The sequence below is a fragment of the Fusarium coffeatum genome (assembly GCF_003316985.1).
Source record: "Fusarium coffeatum strain FIESC_28 chromosome Unknown BRIP53273_contig_118, whole genome shotgun sequence".
In the NCBI taxonomy this organism is placed as follows: domain Eukaryota; kingdom Fungi; phylum Ascomycota; class Sordariomycetes; order Hypocreales; family Nectriaceae; genus Fusarium; species Fusarium coffeatum.
The window spans coordinates 74,666-97,177 of record NW_022157911.1 but is presented as its reverse complement, the minus strand read 5'-3'; the positions used below and the strand labels follow the sequence as shown (position 1 = coordinate 97,177).

Here is a 22,512-nt window from a genome sequence, read left to right as displayed (position 1 = left end):
TCCTTCTCATTTCTCATTTTTGTCACTTGACCGTCCCATGTTGTTGTGTTTCGTGTTGCCAATTATACACATGTCGATGTCATCCGCTGTGTCATGATACGTACGGTTGTCTGATTTTGGGCGACCCATAGGTGACTGTAAGTATAGTACTTGACTTCTTCCTAGCCGTTGGCGGTCGAGTTTGACGGGGATAACGTTGTAGACGAAGCTTCGAGACTCTCGGAGCCAGAGGAGTCAGGGGAGCCAGGGGAACGATTATGGTTATCCTAGTAACCTTCGGTGGCAGTGCCATTGTGACCGGGCTGAGAACCGTACATGTAGTTGGGATCAGCACCGCCCTCGACGCTGTTGCCTTCGTGTCCAAACTCGCCCACAGCGCCAGGCTCAGCCTTAGTGTCGCCCATCATGGTTCCTGGGTACATAGGTCCGTTATCCATTACCCTGTCTCGGTTGGACTGGTTCTGCTGCTGTTTTCGTATGTTGGTAAGCAAGCGCTCAGTTGCAAGTTCACAGGGTCTTCAACATACTTCGCGATACTTGCTGAGATAAACCTTGAGTGCTTCGGCATAGTTCTCGAAGCCAAGAGATGTCATGGCAAAAAGAATGTCTTCGCCATTGACAGTTTTGCGCTTTTCCTGCTGGCATTTCTCCGACGCTGTGCAAGTTAGCATGCTGCACATGAGAGACATGATTCGGATCTGTCGTAGCTGCAAGTCTTAGTAGCCTAAAAGGGGACCATTATTTACCTTCGCTGGTGATGAAAGAGATGAATTCGCTAACACACTCCTGCATACACTCTTTGGCTTCTTTGGCTATCTTCGCATTGTCCGGAAGAGCATTTTTCATGATGCGTGCGACTGGAGCAAAGTTTCGAATATTAGCATCAAGCTCATCAGCTTTGTCGGCCTTTGAGGCGCGAGGCGCTTTGGGGGACTTTGAGGACGAATTGCAAGACATGAGAAGGGTCCAGATATGCACGGCTGAACGGGCTGAGGCGGCAAACAGCTCGCGCAAAAAGGAACGAACAAATCATATCGGGATGCCTCTAGAGATAGATGACTTACCATTGGCTATAGGTAACCAGCGATCTTGTTCCTTCACGCCTTCAAACTCGTATCCCGCGGCGTTTGCGGACTGTGGGTCTTGTTGCTCGTTCATTTGTGCTTCGTCGTCGGGTGACGGTGCACCTTGGTCAACCTCCTTGTGAGGGGATTGGGGGGAATCCGACATATTTGGCTACCTGCAGCGGCTGCTAGCGTCCTTTGTCAAAGGGGATTTCGGGCTCGCACAGCTGGGCCTTGCGATGATGTGTCCCTGGCCACGTCGCAGATGGTAAGGCTTGCAAGCGTCAGGGTGTGCAAGAGAGGGAGAGGGGGTCTTTGTTTCTGCTCTGCAGTGCAGTACTGCGCAAAAGTCAGTCAAAGAGTCCCGATCAGAGTACCGGTAAGGTTCTTGGTAGCTCATGCAGGTGGTCCCTGGCCCGGGATCTCGGGCTATGACGCTGTTCACATGGAGAATAATGGGGGCGTGTGCGTGAGAGACAAGGTCTGGTTAATGTGGACTATGAGCCCGGGTAAGGTAAGGTGAGATGAGGTGAAAGACAACGATGGAGGGGGTGGACCCTTTCGATGTAGAGCCAAGCAGAATGAAGGCGGGGGCAGGACTTGGAGATCCAGGGAAAGGGTTCAGAGAGGCAGTGAAGGCAGTGATTGCTTGATACGTACGAAAGCGTGTGTATCCAATAAAGATGGTCGAGTGAATTGCATGTATGTAGACAAGTCGCGCAGAGTTTGGTTGTGCAGTGAAAGCTTGGAACAGAACTGTCTGTAACAAACGACGGCTGATAGATACAAATCAAGGGCAAGGGCCGATACGCGCAAGAGCAAGAGCGAGAGCGAGAACAGATGCGAGCGCAAGTGCAATGAAGGCTGTAACACGCGTTGCAAAGTCAAAGGATACGCGCAGGAGGAAAACCACGCGCAGGACTTGACGTAAAGCAATGGGTAGGACCTCTGGGCAGAACGTCGAGTTGCCGCTAGGCTAAGGCGTCTCGGAATCGAATCAACGGAGACGGAGCGGCGCAGATTCGGGTCGCGATTGCCATTGACGGGAGGGAGTGCGAAAGGTTTACCGGGTACGGAGCTTGAAAGACTGGGCTGGGTTACACGAAAAGTTCAATGGCAAGCGTCTCGTTCGCCAATTCATTCTGGGTAGTTGTATCCGTAGCTCCAGTGAATCTCCATGAGCCGCAGGGTCTCCATTTACCAAATCGCGTCAGGAACAGAGCAGAGGAAGAGGGATAAGGGCAGGGGCGTGCGTATGCCAGACAACTGACTGACTGACTGATTGACAGTTGATGGAGCGCGATCAATGAATGAATGGGGTTCGTTCAAAGACAGACAGGGGAAACAGAAAGCTAACTGTACCTATAGTATTGCACTGACAAGGCGATGGATCGATGGATCGATGGAGCGAGGCTAGAGGGAGGTGTGAGTTGAGATGAACTCAGTTGCAAATGATCAAATGGGTGAGTGAGAGTGTGAGTGAGGAACAACGAAAGGGTGTCTGGGCTGTTCGCTTGTGGTCGCAGTTGAGGTGCATATGTGGAGTGCAGAAACAGGCGTGGGGTTCTGGTAACTATCTAGAAAGCCAAAATGTTACTTACAATGAATGAGTTGACTGTAAGCGGGTACAATACAGTAAGAGATATACCGAATGCTAAAAGTGCGGTCAAGGTAAGACGCGATTCACTGTGACTCTGATATTGGGAATGTTAAAAGTAAGATGCAAGCCATGGAAGTGAGGTTGGGAACAAAAACACGCCAAAGGTGGAAGGCAGGAAGGCTGAGCCTCCACTCACTGGTTGCTACCTGCAGGCTACAGTAGGCAGGTACGTAAAGTACTACTAGGCTTTCAGTGGCTTCTCGGTGGAGTAAGAGCCTGGAAGCTCTGTTCTGTTTCTGTTCTGTTATCGATAACACACGGGCCGCTTCCAGCTAACCTCATTGAGCTCAGACTAGGCACAGATAATGTCATAGCCACCAACCAAGACAACAGAACTTAATTACCTACAGCATTAATCTGATAACATTTGACATTCAAAACACTACGAATAACTTGACGATTGTTCTCTGCAGTTACTGATAACCCCCACCAGAGCCGACACCGCCAGATTCATCCCGTCTGATCCGAGCAAGGAATATTCACACGATGGACCATCGAATTGCTCGTTTCCTTGATTCCTTCAGCCGCTAAAGCCCTGAAGCCCTAGGCTTTTGCTGCAAACACTCCCCGACTCAAGGGTGCTGTACATATACATTACACACGAACATGGCCCCAGGCTCAGGCGGTGTGTCGCAAACTCTTTTTTACCTTGCATTTGTAACCCGTCCGGGGGAGGACAATCGTACGAAAAAGAAACCCGTGTTTCCAGTGATACTGTGCCATACTGCACTGCAGTGTACGGGCTGTCCTGTACTGGCCGAGAAAACGTGTATCAGGTATTACACCCAATATCACAGCTTGTATAGAGGTGAGGCTCTATAACGAGGCCTTCTACTGTGCTGTTTTTGATCAGCATGTTATGGCAAGCAACAGTCAAACAACTCTGCAAATATGACCCCATCGCCAATGTCTCCTCAAAATGACGTCCAGATCCAGGCACTTGACCGGTAACGATCAATTCCATCTGGGCGGTAACGGAATGGTGGGCGACTCTAGTTCCTTATTTGACAATGGCTCAAGTTGTTCATCAAGCCACCATCCCAAGATCCTATCAAAATAAGCCCGTTGGGGTTCTTACAGTAGCCTACTCCATGTATTATTCTGGGCCTCATTCAGACTTTGTAGCCTGTAAGCTCCTGCGGAGTATGCCTCAAACGCCAGCCAGCTGTTGACCCTTGAACTCGACTAGTGTAATCCAATCAATAGTCTGGCCGCTCTATTAACATCATCGAGTTCCAACCAATGTCTGCAAGGACCCGACAAGCTGGGCTGGGCCAGTATCATCTAAGTCACAGCTGCATCTTACCAATGAAGAACCTTATCCTACGGGGCGCTTCGTTCGTGAATACCTTTGAGCAATTCTTTTCAGCCGAGGCGTACTGGAATTCTCCACTATCATGGATCGGTGTCAGGTGTTGACCATATGATGTCCCTGTTGGTTTTGAGGCGCTCTCATGATTGGAACCCAACACATCCACCCAACCTCGAGAAGAGACACTTATCGCCTCAGCTAAGCCACAAACTAAATCTTGAGATCAGAACTTCTTTCTGATACGGTACGAATCCTTGCGATGAGGAATCGCCGATGAAGCCGGATAGAGTTATTGAGGCTGGCCTCTCCTTTGGCGCTCGAATCAACACAAAACTTGGTATGTACGTCAGCAGCCATTCGTACCATTTATGCAGAAGCAATAGGCAATCTTGGTGCAACTGAAAGGCCGTCCCTGACGATCATATACCACGTCTGTCCTGATTTGTCGAGGCAAGCTGTTAAATGTCAACTTGTGATGAACCAAAAGAGTGTGTAGGCTGCCATGCTCGGCCGTTCCGAGCCTCAAGATTCATTGGGCTTCAATACTTCAGCATCAGGAGCTATGACTGCAAGGCCTATCATTGGGAAGGCAAGCTGCATATCATAGAGTATTAACCGATCACTGTGCCGCAAGGCCTACATGTGAAGAGGGGATGTGGACGTAGAAGCAGCCAGTCAGATGCAGTCGTGGTGCTTTTGCATGTAAATAGCCGACCTGCTGCCTGAGTTAAGTGCCTCTAGTCTCCACAAGATGATATCGCCCTTGACGAGGGCCATGATCATGGCGAGGAGACGTGGGAACAAAGGATGTATGTAACTTATGATGACTTGCAGCTGCCCCATATCGATCAGACTCTTTCAGATCTCGGTGAAGATGGCTTGGACTTTATAGGTAACTGTAGGCAGCTAGCGTTACATGAATATGGCAAGACGCCAGTTGTACGTCTTACGTTTCTGCTCTACAGGCAGTTTTTCTGGAGACATAGATATCCTGATCCCACGGCATTGAATGATATAAAACACGTGATGCGTGATGACCTTTGGACAACTTCTATGTCTCAGTACCTGTGCCAGTATGCACCTTGTAACCTCTTCATCAAGAATATATATGCATCGTTGATCGTGATGCAACCGGTGGGCAAGCCTTGTCAATCGGAAGGTTTCTGTCCAGACAAACACACGTCCATCCTTCTGGTCTCGCATTGCATTGCGCTGCGCTGCACTACATTGTGTCGCTTGTGTTCTGCACGTCAACATGTTTGAGGTTCCTGAGGCCTCAATGCGGTTGGGTGTCGAGACGCCCTTGAAGCCAAAAGCCCCACTGCGCGCAGCAAAATGTACAACGCATCTACACCATCTTTTTCACTCTCGTGTTGCCTTTTCAGCCTGAATTTGCAGGTAAAAGTTGGTAGTAGGTAAGGATGGTGAAATCCGTCTTATCCGTTGATACTAGGACGAGATAAAGCATCAAGGGATTTGAACAAACTGCAGAATGAGGTGGTTGTTAATCTGCTTATGAAAGCTTCGGCAAAGTGAATGTATTCAGCGATCTCAACATCCACATTGATATTGCGGAGGATATAGTCTTCAGCAATTCACCACGACCAGAATGCTCTCGTGTAGCACAAATCTTTTGTTTTGATTTCGATTTCGACCTCGTAATCTCATTATTGCTGAACAACCTGCACATTGTGCTTTTTCTGTACGGTATGAGTTAGCATATGCTCCTTAACAGCACAAGACCATCTCTCGAATGAGCCAACTCACCTTCCACTTCTCAAGATCGTCCTGCTTCGTCTTGTACTGCTTCACCAAATCTTCCAACACCTTTCGAAGTCCTTCTTGGTTAGTCTTGAGGGCTGGGACTACATCCTTGACGGTCCTCTCGACAAGTACTCCATTGATAAGGCGGAAGCACTTTCTATCCTCAGAAAGGGGCTCTAGGGTCTCCAAGACAAGTCTGTTCAGAGAATAAAATCAGCAACAGGTTATTAAAATACAGCGATATTTTGAAGTGACACGACAAGACACGATAGCACACCGACGTCATGCTTTCTCCTGACCGACAGACACCGTCGACAGTATGGTTGCAACTGGGGCGCCTACTTGTGCTCTTCGGCTTCTTGCTCAATGTCACCAATTCTCTGGGCTATTTGCTGAAGAGTGTTCTTGTAGTTGGAGTAGGTGACTTGAAGATCTGAGAGTTTGAAACCAGTGAGTGAGTGACAAGTTACTGAGAGATTGTGAGGATGCGGGGCAAAGACCGACCTTGCTGCTTCTTAGCAGGCACTTGGGGTTGAGCTGCTGAAGACATATTGAGAGAGTTGTGAGCTTCGGCTCTATTGCTGCTTCTTTTTGTTCAGGAGGAAGATATCAAAAAGTTGTCCCCTACTAGGTATGGATCGCATGAAGTGAGTGACTGCCCCTCCAAAGTCCAACGCTGAAGCCTCCCACCTGGTCCGTGCACTCTGCCCCAATCTTCAGTCTTCCCATCAGCCTGTGGCGATCCTTGGATTTCTTTCAGGGTCCTTACCTTTTACTCAGACAACAATTTAACCTTCGAAATCTAAAAATGCATCCTCATCTTCATACAAAGAACGCTTTAGGTAAGTCGAGGCTTAATGGGTCTAGATAACCTTCTATTGTTTGCTGACTGTCAATTGTAGCGTGCGAAGAGGTCATCGCCGCCCTCGAAGAATGTCACGCCCAGGGCTTCATGCACAAGGCCGTCGGAAGCTGCAACACTGCCAAGGAAAAGGTCAACGAATGCTTGAAGCTCGAGCGATCCAAGATGCAGGCCGAGAATCGCAATGCCGCCCGTGCAAAGCGTGACAAGATCAAGGAGCAGCAGCGCGAGCTGGGATTGTAAATGAGAGATACCACGAACCTCACGATACAATGCCGACGACTCCGAACTCGATGCAATTCGATCAGCGATTGAGTTTCCTCGACATGTACTATATAAACACCTGGGATGGCGTTTTGGACTATTGATTCATAAGGCAGGCGTATGGAATACATGGAATCGAACTGTAACTATACTCGACAATGTACAAGTATAATCACGATGCGATACGTCCGACCGTCGTACGGCCTAACACGATTGCTTTTAGGGCTCCTTGTGAAAGCTAGTCGAGTTGCTGCTGAAGGTGACAAGTCCGAATTACCTTGGCCATTGAGTCTTGAAAATGGGTGGCCAAGATTTGTAAGATACGAGAAAGGGTTTCCTGCAAGCTGATTATGTTAATAGCTGCCGTATACCAAGTCGATTTCGTCTGTATGCTCAATGACACAGTATACATTAGCACCCATTGTCGCATCAATACCGAGGACGAAATTGTCATGATGCCATACGTCTACACAGTACTTTACCCTTCTGAGGTAAAACTTATGCACTCAAATCTACACATTCAGCCGTGAAGCGGTTTGGGTATCTGTTCAAAGATGTTTGCTTGACTTAACCGAAAGGTCAACTGAAAATACATCAAATATATCGCTTGCTTTACGTCCTTCCGTAGAAGGTCTAGAAAACTATATATAGGCAGTCATGTAATTGACGGTTTCCAGCGACCTCCTCGAAACTAGGTACCAGTTTTAGTTAGTTGTTATGTGACAGTTTTGACTTTCTCCAAGATCTGCCCCTTTCAGAAATGGTCGGTGTTATATACGATGACATTTAGATACAGTTATAATTGAGAAGTCAAGATACACAAGTAAAAAAAGAAAGCACATTTCACACACCTACATTTTGTCTGAATACTTGCAGAGCTTTCGCTCTATCTTTGACGTAGATTCGTGCAAGATACATTGCTTAAAGCATGCTCTTGGGCTATTGGCTATATAATCATCGACACCCGGTCACAGATTGCAGAAACAACCTACGTCCTAATCTCACGCATATTCCATCCTCTTCCAATCATTTTAAACTTTTCTTCGAAAAGCAGTGCCAAAAGTATAGAGGCCAAATGCCGAGATAACGCTGAGAAGAATAGGGACTGGCTTCCTCAGACGAAGAGCTCGAGGGAAGGCTGAACCTCCAAGAATGATCGAGGCAAGCAAGCCGAGCTCAACTCCATATGGCTCCTCATTCTGAATACGGTAACCGCCCAGGGCATCTTTGAAGAAACGAGCGTTAATACCCAAACCACGAAGGCGGCAAATCCTTTACATTACTTACATAGGAGTCCCACAGTGCAGCCAGCTACAATGGAAGGAATAGAGCCCGACTTGGCGTATCCCATGATGCCTCCGCCCGCTACCACGGCGCCCATAATATAGGCAGGAAGCTCGAGGTCATGATAAGTGGTGATAGGTGCCTTTAACCATAAGTCAGTAATTGATTTGTGAGAAGCTACGATAAGCCCGCTACTTACCATTTTATTAGATCGTTTCTTGATTGTAGATTTGTTTAGGTACTCAATTGCCCTGAAACTTTGATGATGTAGTAACTTTGGCCTTTTATTGTTGAAGCTGCGGAGCTCTCGGCCAGGTTGACGACATATGAGACGGTACGTACCTTCTCAGCTAGAGGTCAAGAGTGGAGCCTGCCCCAGGATTCAAGCTTTCGGTTGGCCAATCATGTATCTTTACACTTTGGAGCTTTCGTGTCCAGAGAGCTCTCCCGTGCTGCCCATTATACGAACCATCAACATCACGAATCAAGCATCATTCAACACCCGCGATATCGACAAACCTATCCATACCAGCGAAAGCGATCCACAAATCGAAAATCTCAAAATCCACAATCATGGCAGCAAAGAAGAACGCTCGCGACACCACCGCCGCGACTGCTGCCACCTCTCAGGCCAGCACCAGCACTACTGCACCCATCCCTCTTGTAGCCGAGCAGATTAAGCCCGTGGTTCCCAAGAAGAATGATGCCAGAGCCCATGTACAATGGGATCAGGTTCCTCGAACTGTCTGGAACCACTACGTCAAAGAAACCCCCCAACGTATCAAGCTGGTTGACATGTTCCTGGTCTACCTCGTCATCATTGGTGCCATCCAGTTCTTCAACTGTGCCATCACTGGCACCTTTGTACGTATCAAAGACTTCATGTGCAAGTTCACCAACACTGATACTCTTACAGCCGTTCAACGCTTTCCTATCGGGTTTCAGTGCGACGGTGACACAGTTCGTCTTGACAGGTAAATTGCGAAAGTGAATGGCTCAAGATTGCAGGTATTAATGTATCTCCAGTTGGTCTGCGACTCCAAACGAACGAAGCGGTCAAGTCCGATTCTGTGGACATTTCACCCGAGAGGTTTGTTTCCTTTCGATAGCAATAAAGGTCTGACAACTGACATCAAGAAGGTCGTTCGCCGAATACGTCGCTGTCAGCTTGGTCGCGCATTTCTTCGTTGTCAACTTTATCAACTGAGTGCTATTGGAAAAGGCATGCATGCACCTCAGGGGGGCCTTCTGATAGTGCGCTATAGAAATGGCCTTTCACAAAATTGTTTTAAAAGGTTACGGATGGACCGAGTAATAGAACAGAACAGTCATAAAAAAGGGTGGGGAATCATTTATACGTGCTATTTTGCCATATGCTCATTGTGCTTCATCACTACTGGCCTGAACCTCCGGCTTGGGTGAATCCCTAGGAGGGCCTCCTTTTGGCGGAGGGGGTGCTGGTGAGTTTCTAGCTGACGGCGCATTGTCCACAGCCCGGCTCTTCTCTTCCTCTTCCTTGAAATAGTCATCCATCAATGGGTTGGGGCTATGACCATGACGCTCTTTCTTCTTCCCTCCTCCTCTTGGCGGGGCGCTCGCAGGAGCATTGCCTATCATCTGTGCAGGCACTAAGAAATCTCCTGTGGGGGGAGGTTGAGGCTCCGAGCCTGCAGCAGCGGGTACAAATACATCCTCGCTCTTTTCGTTGGGGGCTCCGTCGAACATAGTCTCGCCAGGAGCATCAACAGGCTCGCTAAGGGGAGGAGGTATCCTGTGAAGAGCGCCGTATCCAAGAACACAACCCAGTGCGCCCTGGCCACCCCAGTCCCGGCTGGGCTGTATTGTGACTTCTCTGGTGACGTTGTATTCGTTGTTGTAGACCCAGATGCGCATTGGCCGTCCGATAAAGTCCTCGACAAGCTCGCCCAAACCACCTTCTCCATATAACGCGCCTTCAGGGCTGCCAAGGATGTAGTCGCTGTACGGCAGCAGACCGGCGACGTCGGCGGGGGAGTTGGCAGGGACATCCAGAACATGCCAGATGTTTGCCGCGAGAGCGAGGGGGGCGTATTGCAGAGAGAGGCCGAGGGATGCAGTGTCTGGCGCAACAGGAGCGTGGATCTCTCTAGTTCTTTGGCCCTGGAAATTGTCAGCGGTTCACCTTCTGTTACAAGATAAGTTGATGATTTACCTTTGCGTTCCATAATCCCAGGGTAACTGTGCTGCCCGCGCAGTTCCTCACTTCCTGACTGAAGAGTGCAGGTTCAGGGTCCTCCTATAACAGTGGTTAGAGATAAGATGTTTGAGGCTCTCTTGATAGAAAGCTCGTACAATAGGTCTTCCATTAATGCCAACAATAAAGTCAAACCAGGGCTCGATGGCCAAATCCAAGTTGGTGTTGCGCAAGACCTGGAAGCCGAAGGACCCCTTCTCTTGTTGCCGCTGCTGCTGAACGTCACCGTCCAAGCGCGAGATGAAGCGGTTTAGCGCATTGAACATGGCTGTCCGGCGTAGGTGACAGTCTATCTAGAGAAAAATTGGGATTTTACAAGGGGAAAAAGGTCGGGGTTGTTGGATCTTGGTGAGATGGGAATGGAAGCTCAAGGGCGGGCCATTGAGCAAGCTGTCACCATTGCTCAGGTACCTATCGCTCGTAGCCTTGCAGCGTGCCAAGTCCTCTGATGTAGAGGTGGGGCACACTGTGGGGAGCTTCAAGGACAGCCTCGCGCTCAAATTCAACGTTAAGTTTGTCTGGGACCTTATTCGCGACAAACCAACTTTTTCAGAAAATGGTTTTTATCTAATATGAGTTTGTCTTTCATATCGTTTCAAAAGTGAAATTACTGGTGTTACCATAGCAGAGATGTCGCTGGACAACTCCGAGTACGCGATGAAGCCTGCTGAAGAGCTGCCTCTCACCGATGAGTGTCATCAATACCAAGGAAAGAATGAGGTGCCGTGGGATATTCAAAAGTGAGTGAAAATCCATTATAAAAAAGCAGAACGAGTGTCTAACATAATCAGGTATTTTGCGCAACGATATTCCATCTTTTCACTCTACGATTATGGAGTCTACATGACAGACGATGCCTGGTTCGGTGTAACGCCTGAGCCAGTCGCAAAGTGAGTCCCGTCCTCATATCCAGCCATTCGTTGTTGAAAAACTAATCTTGTTCTTTTTGTAGCCAAGTTGCCAACGATATGTATGGTACTGATGAGAAGAAGCACATCCTCATCGATGTCTTCGGCGGCGCAGGCGGCAACTCCATCGCATTCGCCCTCTCCGAACGCTGGAGTCGCGTTATCTCTATCGAGCGCGACCCTTCTACACTCGCCTGTGCTCAAAACAACTCCAAAGTGTATGGCGTTGAGCCCGGTTTAATTACTTGGATTCTCGGGGATAGCTTTGAGTATCTCGACAGATTGATCAACCGTCCAGAAGAGCTACATCCAGACCTGAGAGTCAATCTTGACGAAACAGTATTATTTGCCAGTCCGCCCTGGGGAGGTCCCGGATACCGCACCGACGAGGTGTTCAACCTGTACAACATGCAGCCCTACAATCTTGACGATCTTCATAATGCGTACAATAGATTGGACCATGCCCTTTTCCTGCCAAGGACGAGCGATATTCGACAGATTGCTAAGCTGGCACCTCCTGATAGGAAAGTCGAGGTTGTACAGTACTGCATGGAGGGAGCTAGCAAGGCTATGGTTGCGTACCTTCCGAGCAAGCACTCCGAGAAACACGAATAGACGATACCCGCTTGAACAATTTGTTATCAAGATCTGTCTCGATGCCAAGTTTACTAGTGAAAGGTGAGAGATGAGAAGATTCCATTATAGTCTGGCAAGATATTGTGAAACGCAGAACTATGACGGAGAGGATTCTGTCAAAGCATTCAAAGAAGCGCAGTCTTGATTCCTGTGGTCAATGGCTTCTAATTTGTTCAAGCTCAAACACTTGTCTGAGATACCGCAGGTTAGGTAGTTTGTTACTATGAGTTTCGCTTGACGATGAAGTCATCTACATTTATTTATTTGAAGCATAACATACCGACCGGCCCGTACCTATGGAAGCTCTACTTGCTTTTCAGTGCATCATATGATACAAATACTTGCAATCCATATGAATGATACATTTCCATATATCCTGTTGTTATAATAAGTATGTCCTTCCAAGAAAGCGTCACTGTGCAAGACTTTCCTGTTGACACTGTCCTCTAAATGGTTGATTTTGACTTGGTCAAAACTTGCAACAACCCCATCCACGCGCAGATTTTCGCCTCAGAGCCCAACCTTGACAAATTTCTTCTACAGTGCCATATAATCCTCGCAATGGCCAAAGATAAGAAGAAGAACGCCGATACTAAAAAGGCTAAAAAGGTGCCGTCATACCTTGTGCTACTTACTGCCCCTCTATTTAATTACCCCTCCAAAGAAAACTGCCCCTCCATGGTCCATGACACGATGAACATTTGACTGATGACTGTGATCAGGCCGAGAAGGCGGCTAAGCAGGCCAATAAGGGAGAGAAGAAGGCCAAGAACAAGGCTGCTAAGGTCGAGGGAAGCGATGCTGAGGATGTAGATCTTGATGAGGTGCTAGAGGAATATCGAAGGCAACAGGAGCAGTTCCTTAAGATTACAGAGGCTGTAATTGATGCACCACCGAGAGCGAGAGCTGCATCTACGTTGATGGCTTCACCTCATGATACCAATACTCTGCTGTTGTTCGGTGGTGAATACTTCAACGGTTCTCTTGCCAAGTTCTACAACGACTTAAACATCTACAACATCAACCGTGATGAGTGGCGATGTGTTACTTCACCCAATGCTCCGCTGCCTCGATCTGGGCACGCCTGGACTAGAGCTGGCAACCCAAACCATGTTTATCTATTTGGGGGAGAGTTCTCTTCGCCTAAGCAAGGTACATTCCACCATTACTCTGACTTCTGGAGGCTGGAACCTGCAACGAGGGAATGGACAAAGATCGAGTCAAAGGGCAAGGACAAGAGTCCCTCGGCGCGAAGTGGTCACCGAATGACTTACTGGAAGCAGTATATTATTCTCTTCGGAGGCTTCCAAGATACCTCGAACCAAACAAAGTATCTATCAGATCTATGGATTTTCGACACTGTCAACTTTGTCTGGCACTCTCCTCAGCTGCCTCCTGCGCAGCTTAAACCAGATGCCAGATCTTCCTTCACTCTTCTACCTCACGAGGGAGGCGCTGTTCTATACGGCGGCTACTCGCGTGTCAAGGCCACGGTAAATGTCAAGCAAAAGGGCAACAAGGGACCAAGCCAAGCTCAGCGCAATGTCCTAATTCCCAAGGTGCACGAAGACTGTTTCTTCCTCAGAATCTCTCAGCCTGCTACTGATGCCAATCCCAACACTCCTCCCGTTGTGAGATGGGAAAAGCGAAAGAAGCCTGCCAACGCTCCCAATCCTACTCGCGCAGGTGCTACCATGGCGTGGCACAAGGGTCGAGGTATCCTTTTTGGAGGTGTGCATGATGTTGAAGCCAGCGAAGAAGGCATGGACAGTGAGTTCTTCAACCAGCTGTTTGCTTGGAATATTGAGCGAAACCGATTCATGCCTCTTGGTTTGCGAAAGCCTCGTCAACAAAAGAAGGCTGCTGCCGAACCCCGAGGAGGTCGTCGTGGTCGTGCCCAAGCCAATGAGGAGGAGTTGCTGAGACAACTTGCGGCTCTGGAGACTGGTGCTTCCCTCGATGATGCCGACGATATCGAGATTGCCAAGAAGGAAGAGGAACAAGAAGACGAGAAGCCGGCAAGAGAAATGCCAGTGACCATGGAGCCTCCCCATGTGAGATTCAATGCTCAGCTGGCCATTCAAGATGATGTTCTGTACATCTACGGTGGTACTTTTGAGAAGGGTGATCGAGAGTTCACTTTCGATGATCTATATGCCATTGATCTTGGAAAACTAGATGGCTGTAAGGAGATATTCAACCGCCCTGTCGAGGATTGGATCGTAAGTGATGAAGTACTCTTATTTGAAGTTCATGTTTCTAACCATTGATACAGGAGTCGGAAGACGAGGACGATGAAGACGATGATGAAGAAGACGACGAAGAGGAGGACGAGGAGGAAGAAGAAGAGGAAACATCCCAACCGCTACATACCCCCAGCAAGCGTAAGAAGAAGCAAGACGAGACTTCAGAGGTATCGTCAGAGATTTCTTCGGAGCCATCAACGCCATCTGAAGATGACGAGACCGAGACTGCGGCTGCAACTGTAGACGACGGACTTCCCCATCCTAGAGTAAGACCTCTCTCCCTTTTCGAGGATCTAAAGATTCCTTACTGACATTGCAACAGCCATTTGAGAGTCGACGAGAGTTCTTTGTCCGCACTTCCAACGAGTGGCAAGAGATCCTCATGACGAGTCTGCGGTGGAAGAACATTCAGCCTGAGACCATGGCTATCAAGGAGATTAAAGCCAAGGCTTTCGAGCTCAGTGAGGAGAAATGGTGGGATTGCCGTGAGGAGATTATGGCTATTGAGGAAGAGCAGGAGGCTGCTGGTATCCAGGAGGTTGTTTCCCTGGCAGACAGAGGCGATGCCGGTGCTGCTGGTGGCGCGAGAAGAAGGTAAAGGCATTTGATTTAGGATACGAGGCGATATTTAGCATGCCAAGCATTGTATGAACGTACATTGAGATATACAGTTGGCCATAACCCGTGTAAGCTTAAAATCTTCAGATACATACCGATGTCGGCAATGCTGGAATTGTATGGATGGTCTGCTCAGTTGCTGGAGATGACTTGATGTTCAATATCATATCAACAGACCCAATCGATCATGATTATCTTGGTATTTTCTTACGATGCTGTGAAATCTCTGACCTCCCTCGACCTAAACTCCTCACCTCTACCGTCCAACGCCACGCCAACCCAAACGTCTCATTCAATCATCAAGCCTTCAAAGGTTCCTCAACAACGCCAGTAGGTGACCATGCCGCTTTCTTGCCACGCGTCCAGAGAACAAGCGCTGCAGCTCTCTCGATGAGTCAGTTTGGAGAAGCAGCCATAGGCGGGTAGGAGACCCCGCCGACTTCAACCTTGGGCTCGCACTCGCAGCGCTCAGATTGGGGAACATTGTCAATGACGGATGAGATGTGGCTGCCGCAACCCCACCAGGAGGTCTTCTCTGAGGGTTTGTCAGTACGGCAATGCAGAAGGTGAGTCAGAGGGATACTTACTGCAGGTTCCGCAGGTGGCCTTTCTACACATGTTGATAGGTAGGTAGTAGGTATTTGATAGGACTTTGGTTGTTGCTGTAGAGTCAGTGAGGGTCGAAAGTGTGGAGAGGAGAGGAGGGGGAATTAGAAGCTTTCCACTTTCTATTTCCATTTACAGCATCTCCGACACGGCGATAACTAAGCCATAGCCACTGATTCGCCGCCGATATAGGAACAATGCCGAATTATGAATGTCTACAATGAGCCAACAATGCACTTTTGCTCGAGCAAATAGAGATCAAGTGATGTCATAGTCTTACCAGGCACAGAAGATATAGTATGATCAGTGAAGAATATACATTGAACATGACCTCAGATTATAGTCAAAACGTCTCATAGTTCTGGCTGGTATGCTAATTATGGATTATAACTCCCCATCTTCGGTTTTACTTTCCAAAGGTTTGTTCTTGGCAAGAACCTCGCTCTCGACAATAGATCGTATCAAGTTCAGTGTCAAATCCCTCCCTCTCTCAATGTTGTCAGGCGAAGCATCCGCCGGAACGTGGAGGAACAGCGCCTTTCTAGGACGTTGCTGCTTCCAGAGTTCCGATAGACTTGAGTAGTAGATGAAGTCGCACAAGTAATGTCCTGCATCTTCGGATATACGGACATCATCATCCTCCTTCAAGACTATCGTCAGTATCTATTCCAAATGGATGCTCCTCTTTACTTACTGAACTATGTCCTTTCCATAAAGTAAGAATTTGGTCAATATCTAGATCGGTTTCTATCTCCTCTGGCAACCCTCTCCATGGCCAGTCATCCTTCTCGCGGTCCTCATCTTGATCAATCAACTCTCCGTCGACGTCTGGATGCTTATAGCCATCACGATGGCCTCTCCTCTCGATGGAGTAAAACGGCCGCGGGCCAGCCATTCCGATATGGATAACTACATCATATCGATGTCCTGCGTTGTAAAACGACGGTGCCAGGCCTCTCACGACCTTGTAGTTGACCCGAATGGGCTCTGGATGCACTGAGATGCGCACTGTGGGAAGAACAGCCGCGGCATGCCTCGAGTTGGGATCCTTGGCGCGCAATGGCGGGAGATGTGAGGGCAGCCTACTGGCGATCTCCCATGAAGGATTGATGGGATACTGCTCCCTGAAGGGCTACATCTCAAGGCATTAGCACAGTTCTCGCAGTGCGATTTGGTAGTACATTGCGTGACGTTGAGCGGGGCGGCTAAACATATGACGTTCAACATCAGAAAAGAATGGCAACATACACCAAAGCCCGTGACAAGCACGGAGATCTCGTCTGGCTCTCCAATTTGCGAACCCATGTCGTGCTGAGGCTATTCCCAGGTAATAGATGGTCGATAGAGGGGCGGAGAACAGGTCAAGAGGAAAGGCGGAGGAGAGACGCTTCCTCGGGTCTTATACTTGTTCAGTGGGGATAACCAAAGTGAGGTAACCAAGTCCCTGCCATAAGCTGAGTGAGAAGAAGGCACAGTCTCTTCCAAAAAGGTAATGACTAAAGAATGCTTGATTTGATCTGACCTAACTTGGTTTTATTGAATATGCCGCTTACTTGTACTTGTCGCTTTCTCCCTCTCCCTTTCCGTCTTTTCCTCCTCGTTTATTGCTAGACCCGGAGCCGAGGGAAAACGGAAAAGGCTGCAGCTATATTTCTTCAACAGGAACAGGAACGCCGATTGTTACCAAGAATGGCAGGTCGCCGATTTGGGAAATGATGGGTATAGGGTAGCTAGACGCTGAAGAGTTGTCTCTGATCAAGAGTATCTCGTTTGCATAGACACTTGTCAAGTTAGATTCTGTTAAGATACTAATACTAATCGCTTTGTGTTTGACAGTAACAGTTATCAAGTGTGTGATTGTAGATGTGTGGTGGAAATGTTCTATCATGTTAGATGAAGAGTAATATGATTCAGAGGTCACAACACATTCGGTCAAGGGAGACAGTTTTCTTTTACCACGATTCACTCCCGCAACTATATATACAGCCACAGTACTCTATAGCGCATAAGAGACTCTGCTTATCACATTCATAATAACGTCAAGATTTGATTCACTGGCTCCAAGAGACTTCTTCAACGAGTCCCACTTTTCTATTCGATGCGGAGTTGCCTAATACGGCGTGAGCCAGGAACCGAATGAGTAACATGAATCCATCTTTCTCAAACCTTTATATAAAACATATCAAGGAAACGACATCCTTCAGATAACTTAACTTGCCTACTATTCAACGCTTAGAGATCAAGAACATCTGATACATCCCTAGACTCTCACCGATGCAGTATATAAACATCATGGGATCGACACCAGACTATACCCTGCCTCCTCAGGAGCTCACCTTTGATGGTTTCCTCTTCGATATGGATGGTACCATCATCGACTCTACGGATGCAGTAGTCAAGCACTGGCAAACGTGAGTAACCTACAGTATAGTACATACAAAGCATGCACAACCCGGCGACTAACTCGTTGTAGCATTGGCAACGAGATCGGCGTTGCACCCGAAGTCATCCTTGAGACCTCCCATGGACGACGAAGCATCGACATTCTCAAGATTCTTGCACCGGAAAAGGCCAATTGGGAATGTGAGTACAGTACACGCATCAAACAAACAAACAAACAAACATGCATGACCGTCAATAAGCCCAATGGCGGACGAAAACATGTCGCCAGATGGTTATATTACTCAACTATGACCTGGCAGTCATACCCGCCGCCAACTTGTTGGCAAGGCTGGCCGTGCGTTGGCTGGACCGAGCAACCGCTGATCATTTCCGTAGATGTACGTGACATGGAAGGACGTCTTCCCAAGTACCATGGCCACGAGGCCGTCGAGATACCGGGCGCCCGTTCCATGCTAGAAGCTCTCATCGCCAGATCTAGCCCCTGGGCGATCGTCACATCAGGCACTGAACCTCTTGTGACTGGGTGGTTGCACGCTCGAGACCTGCCCACACCGCCGCCGGAGCACCTCGTCACTGCAGAGTCCGTTGAGAACGGCAAACCTGACCCCGCCTGCTATCGCCTTGGCCGTGAGCGTCTCGGCCTACAGGCGGAGGATGCCCAGATTCTGGTACTCGAAGACAGCCCAGCAGGGATCCGTGCAGGAAAGGCAGCTGGGTGCAAGGTCCTCGGCTTGGTGACAAGCCATACAGTCGAGCAGGTCGTCGCCGCGGAGCCAGACTGGGTGGTTCGAGACCTCTCTTCAGTCAAGGTGCTTCGGAGCGAGGGCGGCAAGGTGACCATCGAAATCTCCAATGCTCTCCGACTATGATCGGGGCCCTCGTGGATGTGGGTTCGGCAACAGAGAACAGATCAGGGCAGTAGGGCACTGTCGGAAGTGAGAGGGAGGGATACTGTAGAACCGTGGAGATAATCACGAGATTTCATCATCATGATAGAAGATTCAATAGATAGATCTAGGATGAGACTGGGATTGTTCCCTGGAGAAAGATAGGCGAAAGATCGTCACCCTCGAAAGCAATTTTGACATCATCACTCAGCTTCTCCCTTGGCTCAGTTGTTGACCTCATTTCCTTTGTCACTCCCTAGAGATCTTCATAGCGATCTGACCCACGATGATCGACACGCCAAGGCAGTACAATTGGCGGACGACATGCATATGAGACCCAGTGAAGATGTTTATGTTGCGTCGCGACAATCATTGCCACAAGAAAAAAGAGAACAGGGGAGACTCTTGGTCTTGGGATATCGCGATCTTCTGTCACGTCTTGGAGAGCGAAACAAGACAAGACACAACACGACACAACACAACACAACAATAATGCTCGTCGCCGATATTATTATTACCGCACCCTCTCACACAAACACACAAACAATCTCCACTTGGTAACCATTCAAGTGAGACCTTTCTCAGAGCCACCACAAGACAACTGAGACGTCTCTGGCTCTCCTTTGTCTTTTCAGACATTATCCATTATTTCTCGGCATCTATGATCCATCTCCTCTCACGTACACAGTACGGTAGAGAACAATCACCGCCAAGCGCGGTCAGGGCCCCCGAAAAAAAAAAAAGATACTAAAAAATGTCTCGGTTTGGCACCTGTCATCGTACCGTTTCCTCCAGTCCAGCCTAGTAGTAGTTCAAGGGCAACGTTCATAGAGTCCGTCGTCCGTTGAAGCGGGGACAATGGTAATTTCTTACTCTACACATGGAGCAGAGTTGACGTGATAACGTTGTACTGTACCATGTGGGCAAAGACGCCAGTGTCAAGTTTCTTCCACTTTGGCTCTCGCCCTACTAACTCAACTTACTGTCAGAGTCAGAGCCCACCGAGTCAAGGAGACCCAAAGCCCCCCTTGCCCCTGACGCGTCCTGCAGCGCAAAGGGTTGAAGAACCTGCAAAACCGCCGGCGTCTCAAGGAAGAAGACTTGCGGCGGTATCAATTCGGCGGAGTTCCTTTTCTTTTGTGGTCTCGTCCTGTCTATTTGTTGTTGTATAGGTCCAAGTGGGCCAACCAACTTTGACATGACTGAAGCAATCTGGTTCACCTCGAGGAGCACTCACTTTGTACCACACCGAGTTGGAAATGGAGAGGTTTACCAAGTTGACGGTAACAAGAATAGCATCAAGTCAGCCTGTCAGGTCTAGGTTCAGGTCGAGGTCGTACAGGTAGGCGTCGTCAACTCGTTGCACGACAGGCCAGACTTGTCGTGATATCCACAAGTCAGTCGGAACGAAACACCTTAACCACAGCGGATATTTGATCAAGCCAGGTTCATCTACCAACAGATGCTGTGTTTTCGTGCCATCCCAAAGCTACGGGCGAGTGCTGCAAGGTCCCGAACGCCAGTGTCACTGTGCTGCAATGTCCTTGTCCTTGTCCTTCTCGTAAAGGGGCGGGTAGTGACATGGAGGCTGATTTGCATTACAATTAATACCTCCACATACATGGAACACAATACAGCACGATACAGTCGAGCCGAAGGGAGTGGTGATTGCGAACTGCCAACAGTCGAGAGAATCCATGGTGTTGCGATTACGACTCGCGGCCCCCCTTGCAAATATCATGTCCCACCTAAGATAGCTAGAACAGGGGGGAAGGCTTTTTAAGGGACCTTCTGCCATCGGCATCCCACGCTGGAAACATGGGAAGATCTTCCGGGAGGATTTATCGCGATTTCGACCTAACCACGTTGTCGGAGAAGGCCGCCAAGATACTATAGTAATAGAGTAGTATCCGTAGAGTCGAGGTACATACATACCCAGGGTACCCGGCAGGCAAAGTTCAGCCCGTAGGTAGCGACAAGCATGAGCCCAGTCACGGATCGATTCTTTTGTCCGGCAAAAACTGTTCTCCTCCTCCTCCAGATCCGTGGGCCGAGCACCGGTCCCCTGGAAATTCTTCGACCGCCCAATGCAGACGCCCTCTCGATTTGGATCTTAGTCCGTGATGGTGGCTGGCTCAAATGAGATTGGAGCCCCTCTAGGCTTAAATCGTTGCATGCAGCCACATGAGACAGTCCAGAATGCTAAATCCGCCTTTCTTTGTTGTTTCGCGTTTTTTCGTTCTCGAATTTTTCAAATTAGCTGGTCGCCAGGAGAAGAAGAAGAAAACATGACAACGGATAAACCAGTCCTCAATTGTATGCATTTCCATCCCCATCTCCTTAATCTTGCAGCATGAGACGAGACGGTGAAGGCCTTGTTGACAGTAGCGCGTTTCAAATCAAATGCTGTTCTGGCACCTGTTAAGAACGAACAAGAAACCATTAGATACCTATTCATATCAACAATGCGAGATATTTGAAAAAAAGAGTAGTGGCAGTACAGTATAGCATGTACCTACATAGTTTCTCTCTGCCATTATGAATATAGTACATATCCATATGCGTTTGACACAGCATTGCCCGTATCAATAAAACTCACCATAATCAAGCACGAGGGATTCAAATCTCCTGCCGTGGCATCAATATAATACAATGAATCGTACCTCTCTCTATCAAATGCTTACAATACATCTGACAAAGGCTTGGCTGAGGCCCACCAGAAGCTCTAGCTGTTATTGCCGGAGAACGACCAAGCTCACGTCCCTAGTCAGGGCAGGGCAGGGCAGACCAGTACTTGAAAGCTTGTCTTAGCTTGCAACACCCACCAAACATCTAGTGTCGTTGCGTAAAGGTCAAGTTGAGAATGGAGTATGTATGACTTCCGTTGGGCTCACGTCTAAGTCAATAACACGCATGTTATAAGGGTCATACCACGAGTGTAGTCGTTGAGCATTGACTGAACTTGCTTTTTTCCCTTGATACAGGCGGTTTCCTCAGCTTCTCATCCCATATAGACAAACCAAGACGAGAGAAACAAGTGCAGGGCTAATGTACAGCACATTACAGTATGAAGCTGGCTGAAGGGATGCGACAAGGGAGAAGCGCCAAGATTCGACCACCACGTGTTGGATGGGTCTCTTCCTGGCCTTATCCGACAAGTTGAGAGACGAGAGGCCCCTGCCCTCTCCCCTCCCCTGCACTAGAGTCTTTTCGGCCTTTGAGCTGGCCACTATCCTCATGGCTTACAGTTCGTTCACGCTCATACTGTCGCGTTTTGGTGTTGACCCGAATAGGCGAACACTGCCATGGCTTGACCCACTCCCGTCGAAAATAATCCAAATTTGTAGTTGCAACCCTCGCCCAGCAAGTCTCTCTGCGCAGCTATAACTTTTAGCGCCAACGGGTTTTTTTTTCCTGACGACATAACTGACGCCAAGGGCGAAGAAGCTTTCCATGGAACTCCAACTAACGTACCACAAACGTAGCGAGTCGATGTCACAGATGCTTTGATCATCATCTGAATATGTACACCTACAGCAGCATTACAAAGACATGATCGGCGGGATCGGCCCGCTGGTCCCGTGACAGAAGCTGGACCATGCGATAGAGCTCAAGAGAACGAGGTTTGAGGTCTCAAGGACTCTTGGGAGGTCTAGGCGTCACCAAAGATAGGGCACGGGGATTAGGTTGAAGCTAATCTCGAGCATCAGTAGCAGGGCTTGCAGGGCTATCGGATCTTGGCCTTTGCTGGATTTCGTCTGAGCG

At 48.6% G+C, this 22,512-nt stretch overlaps 10 protein-coding genes across 10 annotated transcripts; 5 read left to right on the top strand and 5 right to left on the bottom strand.

The window, feature by feature from the left end:
* Positions 1-266: 266 nt before the first annotated feature.
* FIESC28_05514 (uncharacterized protein) lies at positions 267-1,230 on the bottom strand (the record flags this gene model as incomplete). The annotated part of the gene is made up of 4 exons (XM_031159659.1): positions 267-467; positions 528-655; positions 747-989; positions 1,065-1,230. 4 exons carry the CDS (start codon positions 1,228-1,230, stop codon positions 267-269), a joined length of 738 nt encoding a protein of 245 aa, XP_031016301.1.
* Positions 1,231-5,703: 4,473 nt separating this feature from the next.
* On the bottom strand, positions 5,704-6,350 carry FIESC28_05513 (uncharacterized protein; the record flags this gene model as incomplete). The annotated part of the gene is made up of 4 exons (XM_031159658.1): positions 5,704-5,736; positions 5,804-5,996; positions 6,143-6,233; positions 6,305-6,350. The coding sequence occupies 4 exons, from the start codon at positions 6,348-6,350 to the stop codon at positions 5,704-5,706; spliced, it is 363 nt and encodes a 120-aa protein (XP_031016300.1).
* Positions 6,351-6,608: 258 nt separating this feature from the next.
* FIESC28_05512 (uncharacterized protein) lies at positions 6,609-6,905 on the top strand (the record flags this gene model as incomplete). Its single annotated transcript, XM_031159657.1, has 2 exons — positions 6,609-6,642; positions 6,703-6,905. 2 exons carry the CDS (start codon positions 6,609-6,611, stop codon positions 6,903-6,905), a joined length of 237 nt encoding a protein of 78 aa, XP_031016299.1.
* A 1,052-nt stretch (positions 6,906-7,957) lies between these two features.
* On the bottom strand, positions 7,958-8,412 carry FIESC28_05511 (uncharacterized protein; the record flags this gene model as incomplete). Its single annotated transcript, XM_031159656.1, has 3 exons — positions 7,958-8,151; positions 8,214-8,352; positions 8,410-8,412. 3 exons carry the CDS (start codon positions 8,410-8,412, stop codon positions 7,958-7,960), a joined length of 336 nt encoding a protein of 111 aa, XP_031016298.1.
* A 371-nt stretch (positions 8,413-8,783) lies between these two features.
* Positions 8,784-9,417, top strand: FIESC28_05510 (uncharacterized protein; the record flags this gene model as incomplete). The annotated part of the gene is made up of 4 exons (XM_031159655.1): positions 8,784-9,074; positions 9,127-9,184; positions 9,237-9,300; positions 9,351-9,417. 4 exons carry the CDS (start codon positions 8,784-8,786, stop codon positions 9,415-9,417), a joined length of 480 nt encoding a protein of 159 aa, XP_031016297.1.
* Positions 9,418-9,587: 170 nt separating this feature from the next.
* Positions 9,588-10,709, bottom strand: FIESC28_05509 (uncharacterized protein; the record flags this gene model as incomplete). The annotated part of the gene is made up of 3 exons (XM_031159654.1): positions 9,588-10,349; positions 10,402-10,485; positions 10,542-10,709. 3 exons carry the CDS (start codon positions 10,707-10,709, stop codon positions 9,588-9,590), a joined length of 1,014 nt encoding a protein of 337 aa, XP_031016296.1.
* Positions 10,710-11,073: 364 nt separating this feature from the next.
* FIESC28_05508 (uncharacterized protein) lies at positions 11,074-11,966 on the top strand (the record flags this gene model as incomplete). Its single annotated transcript, XM_031159653.1, has 3 exons — positions 11,074-11,183; positions 11,235-11,333; positions 11,396-11,966. 3 exons carry the CDS (start codon positions 11,074-11,076, stop codon positions 11,964-11,966), a joined length of 780 nt encoding a protein of 259 aa, XP_031016295.1.
* A 582-nt stretch (positions 11,967-12,548) lies between these two features.
* Positions 12,549-14,831, top strand: FIESC28_05507 (uncharacterized protein; the record flags this gene model as incomplete). The annotated part of the gene is made up of 4 exons (XM_031159652.1): positions 12,549-12,668; positions 12,710-14,209; positions 14,263-14,499; positions 14,556-14,831. 4 exons carry the CDS (start codon positions 12,549-12,551, stop codon positions 14,829-14,831), a joined length of 2,133 nt encoding a protein of 710 aa, XP_031016294.1.
* A 415-nt stretch (positions 14,832-15,246) lies between these two features.
* On the bottom strand, positions 15,247-16,762 carry FIESC28_05506 (uncharacterized protein; the record flags this gene model as incomplete). Its single annotated transcript, XM_031159651.1, has 5 exons — positions 15,247-15,386; positions 15,439-15,513; positions 15,868-16,099; positions 16,152-16,589; positions 16,706-16,762. The coding sequence occupies 5 exons, from the start codon at positions 16,760-16,762 to the stop codon at positions 15,247-15,249; spliced, it is 942 nt and encodes a 313-aa protein (XP_031016293.1).
* Positions 16,763-17,749: 987 nt separating this feature from the next.
* Positions 17,750-18,729, top strand: FIESC28_05505 (uncharacterized protein; the record flags this gene model as incomplete). Its single annotated transcript, XM_031159650.1, has 3 exons — positions 17,750-17,868; positions 17,931-18,040; positions 18,236-18,729. The coding sequence occupies 3 exons, from the start codon at positions 17,750-17,752 to the stop codon at positions 18,727-18,729; spliced, it is 723 nt and encodes a 240-aa protein (XP_031016292.1).
* Positions 18,730-22,512: the final 3,783 nt, after the last annotated feature.